A 17,167-nucleotide genomic window follows, 5' to 3' on the forward strand; every position below is an offset into this window, starting at 1 on the left:
GCTAGTAATGACTCAAGTTTAACTTTAGTATTGTACTTTATACCGTATGAAATCAAATTGTTGCAGTTTAATTGATCGAGCTGTCTGTCATGGATCATGGACCATGGATTTCATTAGCAATAATGCCATTGCAATTCGTATAGATGTAGTTCTACACTGCACGTTTGCTATCTGGTAGAGGACCAGGTAAATTCTTTCCTGACTTCCTCTACAGTTGCTGCAACATACCTTCATCAGACTGCATTACACCAGAGGGGGAGCACCTAAACACTCTTATTTACAATGCAGTTAAAGTATGAGGCTCTGTGTAGCTGAGGGTTGGTTATGAAGACTGGTGCAAATAATTGTCTATATAGAGTAGACATGAGGTTACGTGTAATTACACATATCCTTTTATATGCATTACATTTGTTAATAAACTCAAATTAATTGTGTGTAAACCCCTCACCCTAGAATAATTATTTGAGATTAATCAGATATCTCCATGTAAATGTGTTTGCAAATCCTTGAGTACAGTATGTGTAGCCTACCTACACTGTTGAGAGGATAGAGAGGCAGACCAGCAGCCTTTCTAACAAATTGGACAATGAAGTATCAATTATATTATATTGCATTATATTATATTCATGGCAATGCATTTTGGGGCGGCAGGTAGCCTAGTGGTTAGAGCGTTGGATTAGTAACCGAAAGGTTGAAATATCGAATCCCTGAGCCGACAAGGTAAACATCTCTTTCTTCCCCTGAACAAGGCAGTTAACCCACTATTACTAGGCCGTCATTGAAAATAAGAATTTGTTTTTAACTGACTTGCCTAGTTAACTAAAGGTAAAATAGATTGGAGAAATACATTTCTCCCATAATACGACTAGCGTATGTAGTAAGCCTACATTTTATGCATGAATCTAATTCAGTGTTTAGGTCAGATTCAGGACTTCTCTCATTTCAATGTAATTATTTATTCTAGGGCTGGCTGTCTGTCTCACAAGGGTCAGAAAATGACGCTCCCTCTTTGTGCTCACTAACGCTCGTCTGTGCACGGTAGGTGGGACCAGGCGTTTCAGTACGCTATTCGTCACCAACACAACCCGGAGAACGTAGCCTAATGGCGTTTCGCTCAGACACCACCTATTGTGTGTGAGATGTAACTACGTCTGAAGGTTGTGACAGAGATATGTGGAAAGTCCCTAACACTGGAAATCCCCTTTAGTCAGTTTTTTTTCTCCGTCTACATTAACTAAATTAAGTTGGGGGACGTGATCTATGCTTTGACGGTCTATACAGTGAATCAACCAAAATAGAATTGATTGTGCAGAAAGCTGAATGGCGTTGTGTGGACTGCTGCGGTTAACCTGATTGAAGTGGCAGAGGACTACCCGGAGCATCCTTAGGCTTTGTTGGTAGTCTTTGTATCGACATATTGCACAGGTAATATTAATTCATATTCTATATATTTCTTTACCAAGGATTGTAACTCACTTTCATTTAAGCATTTGAAATATATCTACTATTGACTAACATTGAGAGGCCTTGGTCGTAGCATTGAGTTTCTGGGGATACAGACAGAGGTATGCGCGTTGGCATGGGCGCCATGGTTCTGACAGCCATTGTTTACGAAGACGTCACCCTCAAGCAATTAAAAAAACATCACCCAGTGGATTAAATAATTAATGTTACATTGTAACTATGTTTTTGACAATACTCGCGATGCAATGTTACAATGTTTCAACCGTTGCTGTCAGAGGAATTACGTAATCCGGACGTCAGCAGACTCCTGTTATTGTGTTTTGTGTAAACCGCAGCGCTCACCATTGTGCCAACGCTTCAATGTCTGCCAATATCGAAAGAGCGACAGTCTCCTTATTACATGGATATTTAGAGGTTCTCCTACAATGACATTATGCGCCTTCAAGGTAATCTATACCGTAATTGATGATGGATGCTTGAATTGCTTTGTTGCTTGAATTGTTTTGTTCTAAATAATGTATATGGTGCCCATAATATACAGTTACAGTATATTTCACATTGTAGGTAGGTACCTTTCCATAAGGTTTTAACAGCTTATTGTCATATATGAAATGGGTACAGATATCTGACAGACTGTTCTACAGATGGGAGATGACTTATGATTGATGAGCAATGTGTTATTCTTGATGTTAAAACACATTACTTTCAAGTTCCTGTTTCAATGGTCCTCCATCTTGAATACTGAAAATAACTGTAAGGGTTTTTAATAGTTCCATCCTGTGCAGTTCTTATGCATCATTGTCAGTATTAACAACTTTTTTGTGATGGTGGGTGGGAGTGGGCCTTATGATTTCTACTAGCCACTGCCCAGCGCTGTGGGTCTGGGCAGTGGCTTTGGGTCTGGAAATCACCATCAGTTTGTAGAAGGCGTCTGTCATGTGCCTCAATCCCATTGGGGCGGCAGAGGCTGTGGGGAAATTCTAACTTGGAAAAGCACACAAAAGCCCTCTTGTTTGTCTTTATTCATTACCCACAATTTGTCTAGTATTAGACGTGGCCCATATAGTCCAGTGATCAGAACCACGTGCTGCCAATGAAACCAACCAACAACTTTTTATTTTTCTCCTCTTCAGTTCTGCGTTTGTACACATTACATCTGGTGAACACCATGTCCCAGGGACAGAATTTCCTGCCCAAGTTCCTCTTTGTGAGTAACCTGCTGAAAGCGGTCAAGATCCGGGAGCGGGTGCCTAACGATGTGGTGAAGCCAGCGGCCAGCGGAGGCCTGATGCACCACCTGCGGGGAATGCACCGCTACACCCTGGAGATGATCCGCATGAGCCAGTTCCCCCAGGCCTTCCAACAGGTCATCCAGGCAGCCATCTTGGACAGGGCCATGCAGAGCTCCCTAGAGCAGGAGAAGAAGCTCAACTGGTGCCGCGAGGTCAAGAAGATGGTGCCATTGAGAACCAATGGTAATGTATTAGTTTGGGTTTCTGTTTCTCTTGCTGGTAGTAGGGGAGATGGTATTTGTCAAAGGAGTTTGAAAGACCTTGACACTGAAGAGTAAGAGTTACTCATACTGTTTCCCCTATGAGTTCTTTCAGCAGCAGTGGCAGGGTAACTTGGGGGAGTGGGGTGCATTGCTACTAGCGTTAGCACAATGACATGCTAGCTGTTAACATAGACTTCCAGTCATTGAGCCAACAAATATCCATTTAAAAGCGCTGGGCCAACGCTGCTAAATCAATATAGGGGAAACACGGGTACTCAGACATTATGGTAAATGACAATGGTGAGATTGATTATCTTTTAGAATGACCATTAGCAGCTCTTGATTTGACTGGTACCTAACATGACTCTGAAGATTTACAGTACAGGATTTGTTCAGCGTATCTAAATCCTGACGTCTAGGGTAATTATGTGGGAGATCCCAAAGCAGAAATTCTATGGTTTCATAGTGATAATTTCCCCACCATTTTCTTTTTTCTTAAAGACCATGTTGACTGAATTTATTCTGTTGACGCATTCAAACTCTGTAGTGCTCAGTTTCCATCTGGTTAGATTCATACCTTGCAGTGGAGGTTTGGGTATACCCCTTCTCTCAATAAGTAGCTAAGTGAGTTGGACCTTTATTCACAAATCATACAGCAAACACACCCACCTGTCTTGACTCACACGTGGGTGAGTTACCATGTCAATCCTGTAATTTCATTGAATCATTGCAAATATGGAATGTTATTGTCAGGAGGAGATATAACCAGGTTATTAGGCTTGTTTTTGTGTCTTATTGAGGGTAAATATCTTATCACCTGTGGAATAGACATCTTGAACTTTTGGTAATTTAATGCTGTCATAACAAAGTAACAGTACATGAAACATGAATCATAGGCTATTGGCTTTTCCCTACATGTTGAAACTACAGTATTTCCAGTAAAATGATAGCGATAACAAAAGTTTGTCTTCCTGGAAATCCAATTCAGAAACACCCTTTAACATGATACATATTTCCTTCCTTACGAAAGGATAGCATTTTCTCATAGAAGTTTCTGGAGGGCCCAGCTAGGCCTTGATTTGGGAAATCAGCGTATACAATAGCCTCTCCTCTGAATGACACAGCAGCCATGACTTTCAGCAGAGGACTTTCAGACTGAGGAGGACCACCCTGTCTGTTGCTGGCTGGCTGCTGACTCACTGGAATTAATCTATTGTGTCAGGTGACCGGTGAATAAGAACAGGACAGGAGAAGCAGAGCAGGACATGAGAGACAAAGCAGGACATTGTGAGCCAGTGGATTCCCACTGTTGCCAAATAATGGATGGTCATTCTGTTGCTGACAAAAAATTCACAGTATTCTAAATGAGAATACTGAGAATACCACATACTGGTTTTAGGCAAAATCACAACTTTAATGTGTCACAGAATGGCCAAACAAAATATAAATAAAAAGGTTGATGTGTGCATCTATAGTAACCCTTAGGGTGAGTGTATATCCCAAAAAGTGAAAATCTAAATATTGGCATGGTGGAGAAATGAAGCAAGTAAGAGGCATTATGGATGTTACATGAAATGGACAAGCTTTTTGGGAAGACTGAACATATTAGCAAAAGTCTGTGAGTTTGTAGGTCTTAGGTTGAAACAAGGATAGCCATTTCGAAGGAAAGGTTTGGTTGAACACAAAAACAATACTTTTGAAAAGATTTTAATTTGCAATATTACTTTAGAAGGAAATAGCTACCGTTATGGATGTTACACCCTCCGTTATGAAAGTTACTGAGTCTGAAATAGACATAAAAATGTTTGGTCATCTGGAACGTTTTTAAGATGTCAGCAAAAAGCATAGTAGCTTAGGATTACAGGTAGCCTTGATAATATACTGTATAGGCTAAGGCCATACCCCACATCCTATCAGGGTCATTGTTTTCCTTTATGTACACTACCGTTCAAAAGTTTGGGGTCACTTAGAAATTTCCTTGTTTTTGAAAGAAAAGCTTTTTTTTTTGTCCATTAAAATAACATCACATTGATCAGAAATACAGTCTAGACATTGTTAATGTTGTAAATGACTATTGTAACTGGAAACGGCAGATTTTTAATGGAATATCTACATAGGCGTACAGAGGCCCATTATCAGCAACCATCACTCCTGTGTTCCAATGGCACATTGTGTTAGCTAATCCATATTTATAATTTTAAAAGGCTAACTGATCATTAGAAAACCCTTTTGCAATTATGTTAGCATAGCTGAAAACGTTATTTATGATTAAAGAAGCATTTTAAACTGGCCTTCTTTAGACTAGTTGAGTATCTGGAGCATCAGATTTTGTGGGTTTGATTACAGGCTCAAAATGGCCAGAAACAAAGATCTTTCTTCTGAAACTCGTCAGTCTATTCTTGTTCTGAGAAATGAAGGCTATTCCATGCGAGAAATTGTCAAGAAACGGAAGATCTCGTACAACGCTGTGTACTACTCACAGAACAGCGCAAACTGTCTCTAACAAGAATAGAAAGAGGAGTGGGAGGCCCGGTGCACAACTGACCAAGAGGACAAGTACATTAGTGTCAACAGTGAAGAGGCGACTCCGGGATGCTGGCCTTCTAGGCAGAGTTCCTTTGTCCAGTGTCTGTGTTCTTTTGACCATCTTAATCTTTTATTTTTATTGGCCTGTCTGAGATATGGCTTTTTCTTTGCAACTCTGCCTAGAAGGCCAACATCCCGGAGTTGCCTCTTCACTGTTGACGTTGAGACTTGTGTTTTGTGGGTACTATTTAATGAAGTTGCCAGTTGAAGACTTGTGAGGCGTCTGTTTCTCAAACTAGACGCTCTAATGTACTTATCATCTTGCTCAGTTGTGCACCGGGGCCTCCCACTCCTCTTTCTATTCTGGTTAGAGCCAGTTTACGCAGTTCTGTGAAGGGAGTAGTACACAGCATTGTACAAGAGCCTTCATTACTCAGAACAAGAATAGACTGACGAGTTTCAGAAGAAAGATCTTTGTTTCTGGCCATTTTGAGTCTGGGTTTTCTAATGATCAGTTAGCCTTTTAAAATGATAAACTTGGATTAGCTAACACAACGTGCAATTGGAACACAGGAGTGATGGTTGCTGATAATGGGCCTATGTACGCCTATGTAGATATTCAATAAAAAATCAGCCATTTCCAGCTACAATAGTAATTTACAATCTTAACAATGTCTACACTGTATTTCTGATTCATTTATCTTATTTTAATGGACAAAAAATGAGCTTTTCTTTCAAAAACAAGAACATTTCTAAGTGACTCCAAACTTTTGAAAGGTAGTGTATTTCAAAATGAACCTTTACCAACTGAATGTAGACACAAATATGTCATTTTTCTTGTATTACACCTTATTGGAAATATGATATAACATTATGCAAATGAAGTAAAATACTGTAGATGTGCATATAACACCAATTCATTTTACTGGACCCTGAATGAAGTCAGCATATTTTGAGGGGTTTCATTTGAATAACACTCCAGGAATAATCACAGATTGTGGATAAACATTATTTTCATCTTTCTATCTTTAAAAAACTACTACCATGTATGGGAAATTATATCACATAATGTTCAATATATCAATGTTACTTCTGTAAAAGTCTAAGAATACATCTCAGAACAAGCACACAAAATGTGTGAATGCACATGCTTTTGAAGGTAAGATATGATAAATCTATATCCATCACATCCACAACCGTTATGGATGTTACGACTATCATAACGCTGAAAAAGGATACTCATATATAAACAACTTGATGAAAGTTACGTTGCAGAGAAAGTTTCCGATGTAAGGGGCTTAGATGTTACATTGCCCCCCCATCTTCACAAGACTGTAAGATAAGCAAATACAACTGAAGACATTCCATTAGGTCTGTATTACTTCATTAACATCTCAACCTTTTAACAAACACTTCTGGACAGCTGTGAGTGGGAAAACAAGCTCTCCTACTCTGTATAGGCCCAAATTCAACTGGTTAAATAAAGCTTGCACTCCAACATTTAGACCTTGGATAATTATGAAAGTGGTTTCGTTTGCAAATGACTAACGTTATTGTGCATGCTCAGGTTGACTTTCCCAGGGAATTGCCCATTTACCAACAAGATTTTATAGTCTGAAGGCAGACATTCAAAGGCAGGGTCACCTGGGTTGCCCAGGTTATTTTATTTTTTATTGTCTGATTAATATACAACTGTAAGGGTCTGTTCACAGTGTTCGGCAGAGTGCAACATTACAGAAAGTTCAGATAGAAATGTATTATGTAGAAGTACATATACATTTGCCATTTATCATTTAAAATAGGCAATTGTGTCAGATCTCATTCCATTTCTATCTGCAACATGTCAAATATTTTCAAATCACTGAATACACCCCAGGTATAGGTTTTACGTCTACACATGAAGATTCTGACAACACAACAAGCATAGTGTGTTTTTACCAGAAATAGGTTTTTGTCCAGTATGATTCAACCTTAAGATGGAACATAATCAAGATTTCCTGTTCTGTGCGGAGGTTTGTTGTTGCTCGGGTAGAATGTTCCCTTTACTGACGGAAAGCTTTCTCCTCATACATCAAATTATTTAAAGGATAGAAAGAGAAAAAACATTTTAGGCCCCTTTCCCTTGTATCCCTACTAGGCTCATGTCCTGCCTCTATTGGCAGCAGGTATCTACAGACTGGGGTGCAGATATTACATAGGTATAATAGTGGTGTACATATTACATAGTGGTGCACATAGTAATACATATATAGCAGTGCACATATAGTAGTACATATATACAAACATTGGTGCAACACAGTGTCCACCTCTACAGGCCCAGACTGGTTCTTTAGCCTGGCGGAAGACAAAAAAGAGGAAGGCAGAAGGTGTCCCATGTCAGTACTCAGAACTTCCTTTTTTAAGTAGAGAAATATGCGTGTGTAAATATAAAAATATATCATCCCACGCGAAAATGAGACCTCTACTGGTCGTCGGCGAAGCTCGTAAAAAGAAAGCGTTCCAGCCGAGCCAAGCTCCGCCCCTCTGGAAAGTCCAGAGTCTGATGTCTATGGAGCAGCAGACAAGGGAAGAAAGACTCGAATGGCAGCCTCACGGCACTTAGTCACAGAGAACCACACTCAGGGAAATTCCTCTCTTTAGTGTGGCAGGCAGCAGGGTATTTCAGACGAGCTAGGCTCCCCGTACTCACTGATGTTTCACAATGACAAAAAGACCCGCCGCCCTGCAATAAGAGTCAACATTTTCTCCATAGAGTTTACCATTGATTTCTTAAACTTGGATTAAAACCTGCATACGCAACTCGTAATTTACCTGATTTACTCATTCAGCCCCTGTCTGTCACCCTCTCCAGTCATCACTGAAGGCTGTTCTTTCATTCTCTTATTTAGTTTAGGTTATTTCAGTGTTAACGTGCCAATGGACCATACAACTGTCTAATTAAAATACAGTTAGTTTAAACCAATTCTGTATGTGTCTTAGGCCTAGTGGTCCAGTCTGTTTTAGCCATGTTGTATGGCGTGATGACAACAATAGAAGACTGATAGAGTGGGGAGAACAAGTATTTGATACACTGCTGATTTTGCAGGTTTTCATAATTACAAAGCATGTAGAGGTCTGTAATTTTTATCATTGGTGCACTTCAACTGTGAGAGACGGAATCTAAAACAAAACTCCAGAAAATCACATTGTATGATTTTTAAGTAATTCATTTGCATTTTATTGCATGACATAAGTATTTGATACATCAGAAAAGCAGAACTTAATATTTGGTACAGAAACCTTTGTTTGCAATTACAGTTTCCTGTAGTTCTTGACCAGGTTTGCACACACTGCAGCAGGGATTTTGGCTCACTCCTCCATACAGACCTTCTCCAGATCCTTCAGTTTTCGGGACTGTCGCTGGGCAATATGGACTTTCAGCTCCCTCCAAAGATTTTCTATTGGGTTCAGGTCTGGAGACTGGCTAGGCCACTCCAGGACCTTGAGACGCTTCTTACGGAGCCACTCCTTAGTTGCCCTGACTGTGTGTTTCGGGTCGTTGTCATGCTGGAAGACCCAGGCACGAACCATCTTCAATGCTCTTACTGAGGGTAGGAGGTTGTTGGCCAAGATCTCGCGATAGATGGACCCATCCGTCCTCCCCTCAATATGGTGCAGTCGTCCTGTCCCCTTTGCAGAAAAGCATCCCCAAAGAATGATGTTTCCACCTCCATGCTTCACGGTTGGGATGGTGTTCTTGGGGTTGTACTCATCCTTCTTCTTCCTCCAAACACATGGCGAGTGGAGTTTAGACCAAAAATCTCTATTTTTGTCTCATCAGACCACATGACCTTCTCTCAAACTTCAGATGGGCCTGGACATGCGCTGGCTTGAGCAGGGGGACCTTGCGTGCGCTGCAGGATCTTAATCCATGACGGTGTAGTGTGTTACTAATGGTTTTCTTTGAGACTGTGGTCCCAGCTCTCTTCAGGTCATTGACCAGGTCCTGCCGTGTAGTTCTGGGCTGATCCCTCCCCTTCCTCATGATCATTGATGCCCCACGAGGTGAGATCTTGCATGGAGCCCCAGACCGAGGGTGATTGACCGTCATCTTGAACTTCTTCCATTTTCTAATAATTGCGCCAACAGTTGTTGCCTTCTCACCTGTAGCCCATCCCAGCCTTGTGCAGGTCTACAATTTTATCCCTGATGTCCTTACACAGCTCTTGACTTGGCCATTGTGGAGAGGTTGGAGTCTGTTTGATTGAGTGTGTGGACAGGTGTCTTTTATACAGGTAACGAGTTCAAACAGGTGCAGTTAATACAGGTAATGAGTGGAGAACAGGAGGGCTTCTTAAAGAAAAACAGGTCTGTGAGAGCTGGAATTCATACTGGTTGGTAGGTGATCAAATACTTATGTCATGCAATAAAATGCAAATGAATTACTTAAAAATCTTACAATGTGATTTTCTAGATTTTTGTTGTAGATTCGGTCTCTCACAGTTGAAGTGTACCTATGATAACAATTACAGACCTCTACATGCTTTGTAAGTAGGAAAACCTGCAAAATCGGCAGTGTATCAAATACTTGTTCTCCCCTCTGTACATAAAGTGTGGGACCAGGCTAATGTGTCAAAGCCCACAGTACCTGCACAAAGTTTTTCTCTGGTCTCTCAAAGAAGATAAAAAAGGAATGCAATAAAAGTACACCACAAAAACTAACAGTGCTGATAGAGTCTGACATCAATCTTTCTCAGGCCTTTTTATATTTCCTCTGTAAGGTGATGAATGATGGTCAGATATAATGGATGCCTAAAGAGCACTGTGAGAGCTTGTCTGGAAATCCCCTCTCCTTTTAGACTATTTTCTCCAAGCGATATGGGTCTTTGTCTGTCATGGATAGTTTTGCCGTTAATGACTTGCAGTATTACCTGTGGTGATGTGAGGATGGGCACTTTGTATTTCACATAAACACAGATTCATATTAAAGGACTGGAGATAAACTTAACATCTACTGTACGTGTCTGGCTCAAACCAGACGGAGTTCTACAAAGTTGAATGCGTCAACATAATAAAGTCAGTCGACATATTTGTTGACACAGGCTTGTTATTAATAAAGGATGTGATATCCCCCTTATGCTAGTCTAGGTCATGTTATTATTGTTTACATGTGTTCTAGTGGGGATCCTGTGCCGTATGTAATATCTACTCCCATTTCTCATGTGTTGCAGGAGATGGGAACTGTCTTCTCCATGCTGCCTCTCAGTACATGCTGGGGGTGCAGGACACAGACCTGGTCCTGAGGAAGGCCCTGTTCAGCGTGCTAAAGGAGACAGACACGGGCAACTTCAGAGCCCGTTTCCAGACTGAGCTGCTGCAGTCTCAGGAGTTCACCCAGACTGGCCTGCGTTACAGCACCATGGTGAGGAACAGAGGCCCTGCTACGGCTAGGATGGTGTTACTATGGCAGACCTGGGTGCATAATGATAATTGCATAATGTCAGATACTTGGAAAGTATAGTACGGCGTGCTTAATTTAGTTTGGAGTTTGCACTTTTGGGCCTATTCCATTGGTGTCATTGTACCAGGCAAGCTATGTCAAGTGCAGCCCAAGTATTTGAAAGTGTTTGACGTATTGTATATATTTGACCAAGGTCTGTTAGTAGTATCGCCTGTTAGTAGTATCACCCAAGTCTGTTAGTAGTATCACCTGTTAGTAGTATCACCCAGGTCTGTTAGTAGTATCACCTGTTAGTAGTATCACCCAGGTCTGTTAGTAGTATCACCTGTTAGTAGTATCACCCAGGTCTGTTAGTAGTATCACCTGTTAGTAGTATCACCCAGGTCTGTTAGTAGTATCACCTGTTAGTAGTATCACCCAGGTCTGTTAGTAGTATCACCTGTTAGTAGTATCACCCAGGTCTGTTAGTAGTATCACCTGTTAGTAGTATCACCCAGGTCTGTTAGTAGTATCATAATGTTCAAAGCAGCCTATCTCAAAATGTTTTGTATTTTCAGAATTGGGAGGAGGAATGGGAGAAGATCATCAAGATGGCATCACCTGTATCCAGCAGCAACGGGCTGCAGTTTGACTCCCTGGAAGACATACACATCTTTGTCCTCTCAAACATCCTCCGCAGGCCCATCATCGTCATCGCAGGTACAGCCTTTCTCAATGGAGCCTTTCACATCATTCAGTTCATCAGAAGTTTTGTTTACATTGTACAAGTATGCTCTGTCTCTATTCTGTTGGTTCAATTGTACAGGTCAAACTCAAGCACACATTCTTTTGACCCTGGTCTGGTGTGTACAGTTTCTGTACCTCTTTCTGTAGGTCTGTCTGCTATTGCAGTAGAAGCAATCAGTCAAGTATGGTGTCCAGTGTCTAACTCATGGCTGTATCCTTACAGACCAGGTGCTACGTAGCATGAAATCCTGCTCCTCCTTCTCTCCCCTCAATGTGGGGGGCATCTACCTGCCTTTACACTGGCCTCCAGGGGAGTGCTACAAATACCCCATAGTGCTCGGCTACGACTCCCAGCACTTTGCCCCCCTCATCACCATCAAAGACAGTGGCCCGGGTGTGTACAGTAACCGTCATTGATAGATTACCCTGTTGAGGAGTGCTTGTAGAATGAGGGTGAATGTGACCTATATACCGCATCCTACTAAATTTAGTAATTTCTTCTACTGTTTTTGTTGTACAGCGTCATTGGGTCCCAGAAAAGTGGTATATACCTAACATCTATGTATTATTCATGTATTATTATTATGACTGTGTGCCCCAGAGATCCGAGCGGTGCCGCTGATCAACCCGGGTCGTGGGGGCTTTGAGGAGCTCAAGGTGCACTTCCTGATGGAGAAGGAGCAGACGCAGAAGGAGAGGCTGCTGAAGGACTACCTGATGCTGATTGAAATCCCTGTCATTGGACTGGGCTATGACACCACACGCATCATCAACGCTGCCAGGTGGGTGGGACACTAGAGGCATGGGGAACTACAGAGAACAGGATATAAAGCACGGTTTAAAAAGCACTACAAATCTGTTTTTAAAAGTATGTTTGTGGCATAATAGTACTTCATTTGTATTTACCTTATTTAATCGAGTGGGTCAGTTGAGAACCAATTGTCAATAGATGACGACCTGGCCGAGAGGTGTGTGATTAGCCTATCAATAGTTCTGAGTGTGTTCCATGTTGCCTCCCAGGCTGGATGAAGGGAACCTGCCTGAGGACATGAACCTGATGGAGGACTACCTCCAGTTGGTCAACCACGAGTACAAGCGCTGGCAGGAAGACAAGGACCAACTGTGGGCCGCCCAGCCCCATAGACCACCCCCCTTCTCCGTGTCCCAGCTGTCCCTTATCGAGATCCGCTGTGCCACACCACGATGCACCTTCTACGTCTCCGTGGACACCCAGCCACACTGCCACGAGTGCTTTGAGAAACGCCAGGGCCAGCCTAACGGGAGGATAGAGGCCGCTCCTACGAAAGGCGGTGGTCAGTCTTGTGAGCCAGAGTGTAGTAGTGGCTGCCGGGCAGTGTTATCCAGCCCACGCTCCGTCCCTCCCCCACCCACGGCGCCCAGCCTCAGCCTGTACAGCGAGACCCACGCCATGAAGTGCAAGACACCCGGCTGCCTTTTCACCCTCAGCGTGGAGCACGATGGTCTGTGTGAACGCTGCTTCAACACCCGGCAGAATGCACCCACTGCTGATGGCCCCTCGGGCCTCCCCCTGCCTGCCCACCTCGGCTGGCCCCAGTGGGGCGCGGGACGGGAGCAGGAGACAGAGCGGTGCAACGTGTGCCACCAGAAGGCCTTCAGGATATTTAACGGACTGTGCCCCCCGTGCCTCCAGAGGACTGCTACGGAGAGGGGCGAGGATCCCCAGCCACCGGCAGCAGCCAGGATAGAGGCCTCCTCTGGGTCGTTATGGACCCAGCCCCAGCCAAGGGACTCTGAGCGCTCAGGCACCTCGGCTCTCAACAGCCACACGTCTGGCCGGCCCTGTAAGAGGTCGGGATGCCAGTTCTTCGGGACTCAACAGAATCTTGGATTCTGCACCATCTGTTACCTGGACTATCAGACCAACCACCGTAAGTCTAATCAGCCACTTGCTCATAGTCATTTTAACAAGAAATGCTATTCTAATCATTTCCCAGCAAAACCTTGATTTCATCAAAGGGAATCAGGCCACATCAAACCCACAGTTGTCATGTCTACTATTAATCTACTTATATCAGTATACTTAGAGACAACATGAAACAAACAAAATGTTTTCACTAGACAGTACTGGGAAAGCTGCAAATTTACCGCAATCTCAAGATAAGTTGATATTGTGTGTGGTCATATGTGAGTTTGACGTGTGGTTTTCACCTCCCCCAGTGGCAACCCCTCATCCTCCCCCTGCTCCAATCCAGAGTCGTCACGTGTCAGAGGCAGGTTTCCAGGATGCTTCGCGCTGTCGGGGCCCGGACTGTGGGGCCATGGGTAAGGTCATGCTGGAGGGTTACTGCAACAAGTGCTACGTAAAGGAGCAGAGCACCAGGCTCAACCAGGCTGCTACCAGGGCTCCCGGCACCCACTCCCCTCCACTGGTCATGGTGAGTGTCTCCCTCCCTCTCACACAGGGCCCAGTGGCTGTACACCACATTTTGAATTGCAGATAATTTTTTACAATGTTTCAGAGAGTAAATAAAAGTCTTAGATCAGATAGAATGATTTGTTTCCACAAGTGACAATGTTCCTCTGTTTTTCTCTCTCTCTGCAGCGAACAGCTAAACCAGAAAGAGACAGAACCAGACAGACGCAGACCCAGACCCAGACCCAGGCAACGTGTAGGCGGAGTGGCTGCAGTAACATCTCCCCCGGCTGCACAGACCTGTGTCCAGAGTGCCACACGCGAAACACGCGGGGGCAGAGAGAGAGTCGCAGGGAGAGGGCAGGGGCACCTAAAGAGAAGACAAAGCAGCGCTGTAAAACCCTAGGCTGTGAGCACTATGCTAACCAAGAGAAGCAAGGCTACTGTAATGAATGTGACCTCTTTAAGCAGATCTACAGGGGGTGAGCCCAAAGGTTTGGGGAAGATTAAAATGGCCGTGCCACGATGCTAGTCAATGCATCTCTGAAACTAGTGACCTTACGGCCAAAAGCCCATTTTAAAATGTGTTCATGAAGAGCGGGGGCAGTAGAAATGGCCGGCAGAATACCTCTTAGTGCAATTATTATTATCTCACGTGTACAGGACGAGAGGTGAGGTATACGTGTCATAAAACTGACAACATATGTACAGTATGTATCTAAGTACATACTGTATCATGCTGGACTACTGATTGTATCTTGAAAAAAGCGCAATGTGTAAACTGCTTAATAATACGGCCAAGGAATTATCTATGAAGCAGCTAGCTACCTACACAATAATGTGATAAACCACAGCTTTTGTTTAAGAACCTCATTGACCAAAGTTCTGACAAGTGCAAAGCTGTGCCAAAGCCATCATGCACTGCCAAAATGAGTTTGTTTAGTCAAAATTCGGTGTTAAACAGGAGTAGTTACAGTCTCAAAAACTGCACCTACCTAGACAGCTAATGTACAGTCTCTGAGCATTTGCGAGTGGGCAGGACCCTTAAAAGTATGGTGCTACTTGTACAGAAAGCAAACATGGAGGTTCTGTGACATGACAGAGAAAACAGTAGTTAGAACTCAATAATATTCAACCTCTCCCACCGCCGCATAGATGTCTGCTGGCAGTACAGATGCTGTTGCCTTTTGTGGTTGTGTTCTTGTTTGCTGTTGACCACTTTTGTATCTGTACTGTAGAAATACAAGTTAATGCTTGCCCTGAGAGTTGTACCGCGTTACAGTATGTTCTATATGTGGCCTCTGTTAATGCTGGGCAATTACCTTCACACAGACTCCAAGTTAATGACTAACTTACAGAGAAAGATAAGAGCAGAGTTCAGTTGATCTCGTCCAAGGGGATTGCCAGTGAAGAAAGGAGTGTGTGTTTGAAAGGAAAGAAAACATAAGTGCAGGAGAAATCCCCTTAGAGCTCAATACCTCAGTCAGAGGAGGGAGGGAGGCCAAGAGAAGGTAAACAAATACACCTGTGGGGAAAAAAATGAAAGAGCAACACACCCCCTTGGCTTGGTTCACACCATGTAGCTGTGGCATGGCAGCCAGTGCTCTTAGCTACCATGAGCTGGTAGGCCCCAGCCTGCAGTAAAATACCTCTCTACCCGTAGAACCTGGCTTGCAGTAGAGTACCTCTTCATCATAGGGGCTCTGCTGAAATCTGCTCTGCTCACACGATGCCTCACTCCAGTACTCACACCTGTGTGATATGCGCAAGCAAACTGACATTCCTTTTCTTCTTTTATATCTATATATTTGAACTGACATTTTTGTTCCTGCCAAAAAACGTGCCATCATCTACAAAGCATTCTCGTGACCTCTTAACCAACGCAACGTTGAAACAAAAGAACGTCTGTTCAATATGCATATCTGACGTCTGTTAAAAATGAGATTTATGGTAGCCTAGATAGAGATCTGGTCTTTAATCAGATGATAAACATAATATAATATAAGGGCAATTAGTTGTCAGTTCATTACGAGACATCAAAGGAGTACATGCTCTTTGGTTATGGGTCGGAACTCTGATCATCACATACTACTTGCACAATACTTAATAAGCTGCTCCGGAATTTAGGATGGTACTTTCCTTGACATGCATAGGGACATTCCAATGTTAGACGTAAACACGCAAAGTTGTAACAAAACATGCAAAAGTTGTGAGATACATTTTTGTGTAACCTTTCAATAATAGGGTATTGTATGAAAAGCTTTGTTTTGTTTGTTAAGTATTTATTCATATCAAATATTATCTGTATTGTGCGTTTCAATACTTATTTATATGTTGTCCTGAAATGAATTATTTTTATTAAGAAAACCTGACATTGTCTTGTTGCTTATTTCAACACTGTGTGTATTTGTGTGTGTGCGTGTGCTTGCGTATCAACAAAGTGTGTGTGTGTGTGTGTGTGTGTGCTTGCGTATTAACAAACTCTACAGAACATATTTCTACATTTCGTATGTGAGTAACTGGATATTGCTCAATGATTGGCTTTCAAAAATGACATTTTTCTGTGTTTTCTGTTTTTAGAGTGATTCTATTACTGATGTGTGGTGTGTTTTCCAGTGGAGACATATGGGCCTGTGCCAAAGTGCAGCTAGACACTACCACATTGACCTGCTCATGTTTTTAGCTAAACCATCCACATTACGTTTCTAAAGCATCTTGGTTCTCACACACACATACGTGTTTCACTTTAACGAAATTCTCATTACATTTTTTTCACTCTTTCTAACAATGTCATTCTGAAAGTAAACCCACACGTCTGACCTCTCACTGCCTTGGCCCATAGTGCTTGAAAAGCAGGCAACCCCCTTCAGAATCCTCACAGTTGAGTCACAGCTGAAAGGAAAGTCTTCATCAGAAGTTACCGCTGCTGAGGGAGAGTTAGGGTGAGGGAGGGGATATAGGTTGTTGGGCAGAGGTGACATTTCAGGAGTGCGTGGGAGGGAGGAATAGCGTTAGCGTGGGTACTCTCAATTGCATACTCCTCACGTCCTCTCTACTTGCTTCCCTCCCCTTTGACCTTCTCCAATGGGTTTTGAGAAGGAGGCAAGGAGAGAGGATGTGA

The 17,167-nt window shown here is 42.9% G+C and overlaps 1 protein-coding gene across 3 annotated transcripts; it reads left to right on the forward strand.

Moving 5' to 3' along the window:
- On the forward strand, nucleotides 1–16,413 carry LOC112224552 (tumor necrosis factor alpha-induced protein 3). Of its 3 annotated transcripts, XM_024388166.2 has the most exons (10): nucleotides 1–186; nucleotides 965–1,038; nucleotides 2,598–2,939; nucleotides 10,696–10,886; nucleotides 11,483–11,624; nucleotides 11,875–12,045; nucleotides 12,253–12,433; nucleotides 12,672–13,561; nucleotides 13,851–14,068; nucleotides 14,236–16,413. In XM_024388166.2, the coding sequence occupies exons 3-10, from the start codon at nucleotides 2,633–2,635 to the stop codon at nucleotides 14,530–14,532; spliced, it is 2,397 nt and encodes a 798-aa protein (XP_024243934.1). In that variant the 5' UTR covers nucleotides 1–186; nucleotides 965–1,038; nucleotides 2,598–2,632; the 3' UTR covers nucleotides 14,533–16,413. The 3 variants fall into 3 exon arrangements, with proteins under 3 accessions (XP_024243934.1, XP_024243933.1, XP_024243932.1); XM_024388165.2 differs by lacking the exons at nucleotides 1–186; nucleotides 965–1,038 and adding an exon at nucleotides 1,081–1,425; XM_024388164.2 differs by lacking the exons at nucleotides 1–186; nucleotides 965–1,038 and adding an exon at nucleotides 1,488–1,910.
- The last annotated feature ends 754 nt before the right edge of the window (nucleotides 16,414–17,167 follow it).

The sequence above is a fragment of the Oncorhynchus tshawytscha genome, linkage group LG25 (assembly GCF_018296145.1).
Source record: "Oncorhynchus tshawytscha isolate Ot180627B linkage group LG25, Otsh_v2.0, whole genome shotgun sequence".
NCBI classification, from domain to species: domain Eukaryota; kingdom Metazoa; phylum Chordata; class Actinopteri; order Salmoniformes; family Salmonidae; genus Oncorhynchus; species Oncorhynchus tshawytscha.

Coding starts and splice junctions, on each gene's coding strand:
- LOC112224552 (XM_024388164.2), top strand. Junction 2,940..10,695: donor GGTGCCATTGAGAACCAATG/GTAATGTATTAG, acceptor CATGTGTTGCAG/GAGATGGGAACTGTCTTCTC. Junction 11,625..11,874: donor GCCCATCATCGTCATCGCAG/GTACAGCCTTTC, acceptor GTATCCTTACAG/ACCAGGTGCTACGTAGCATG.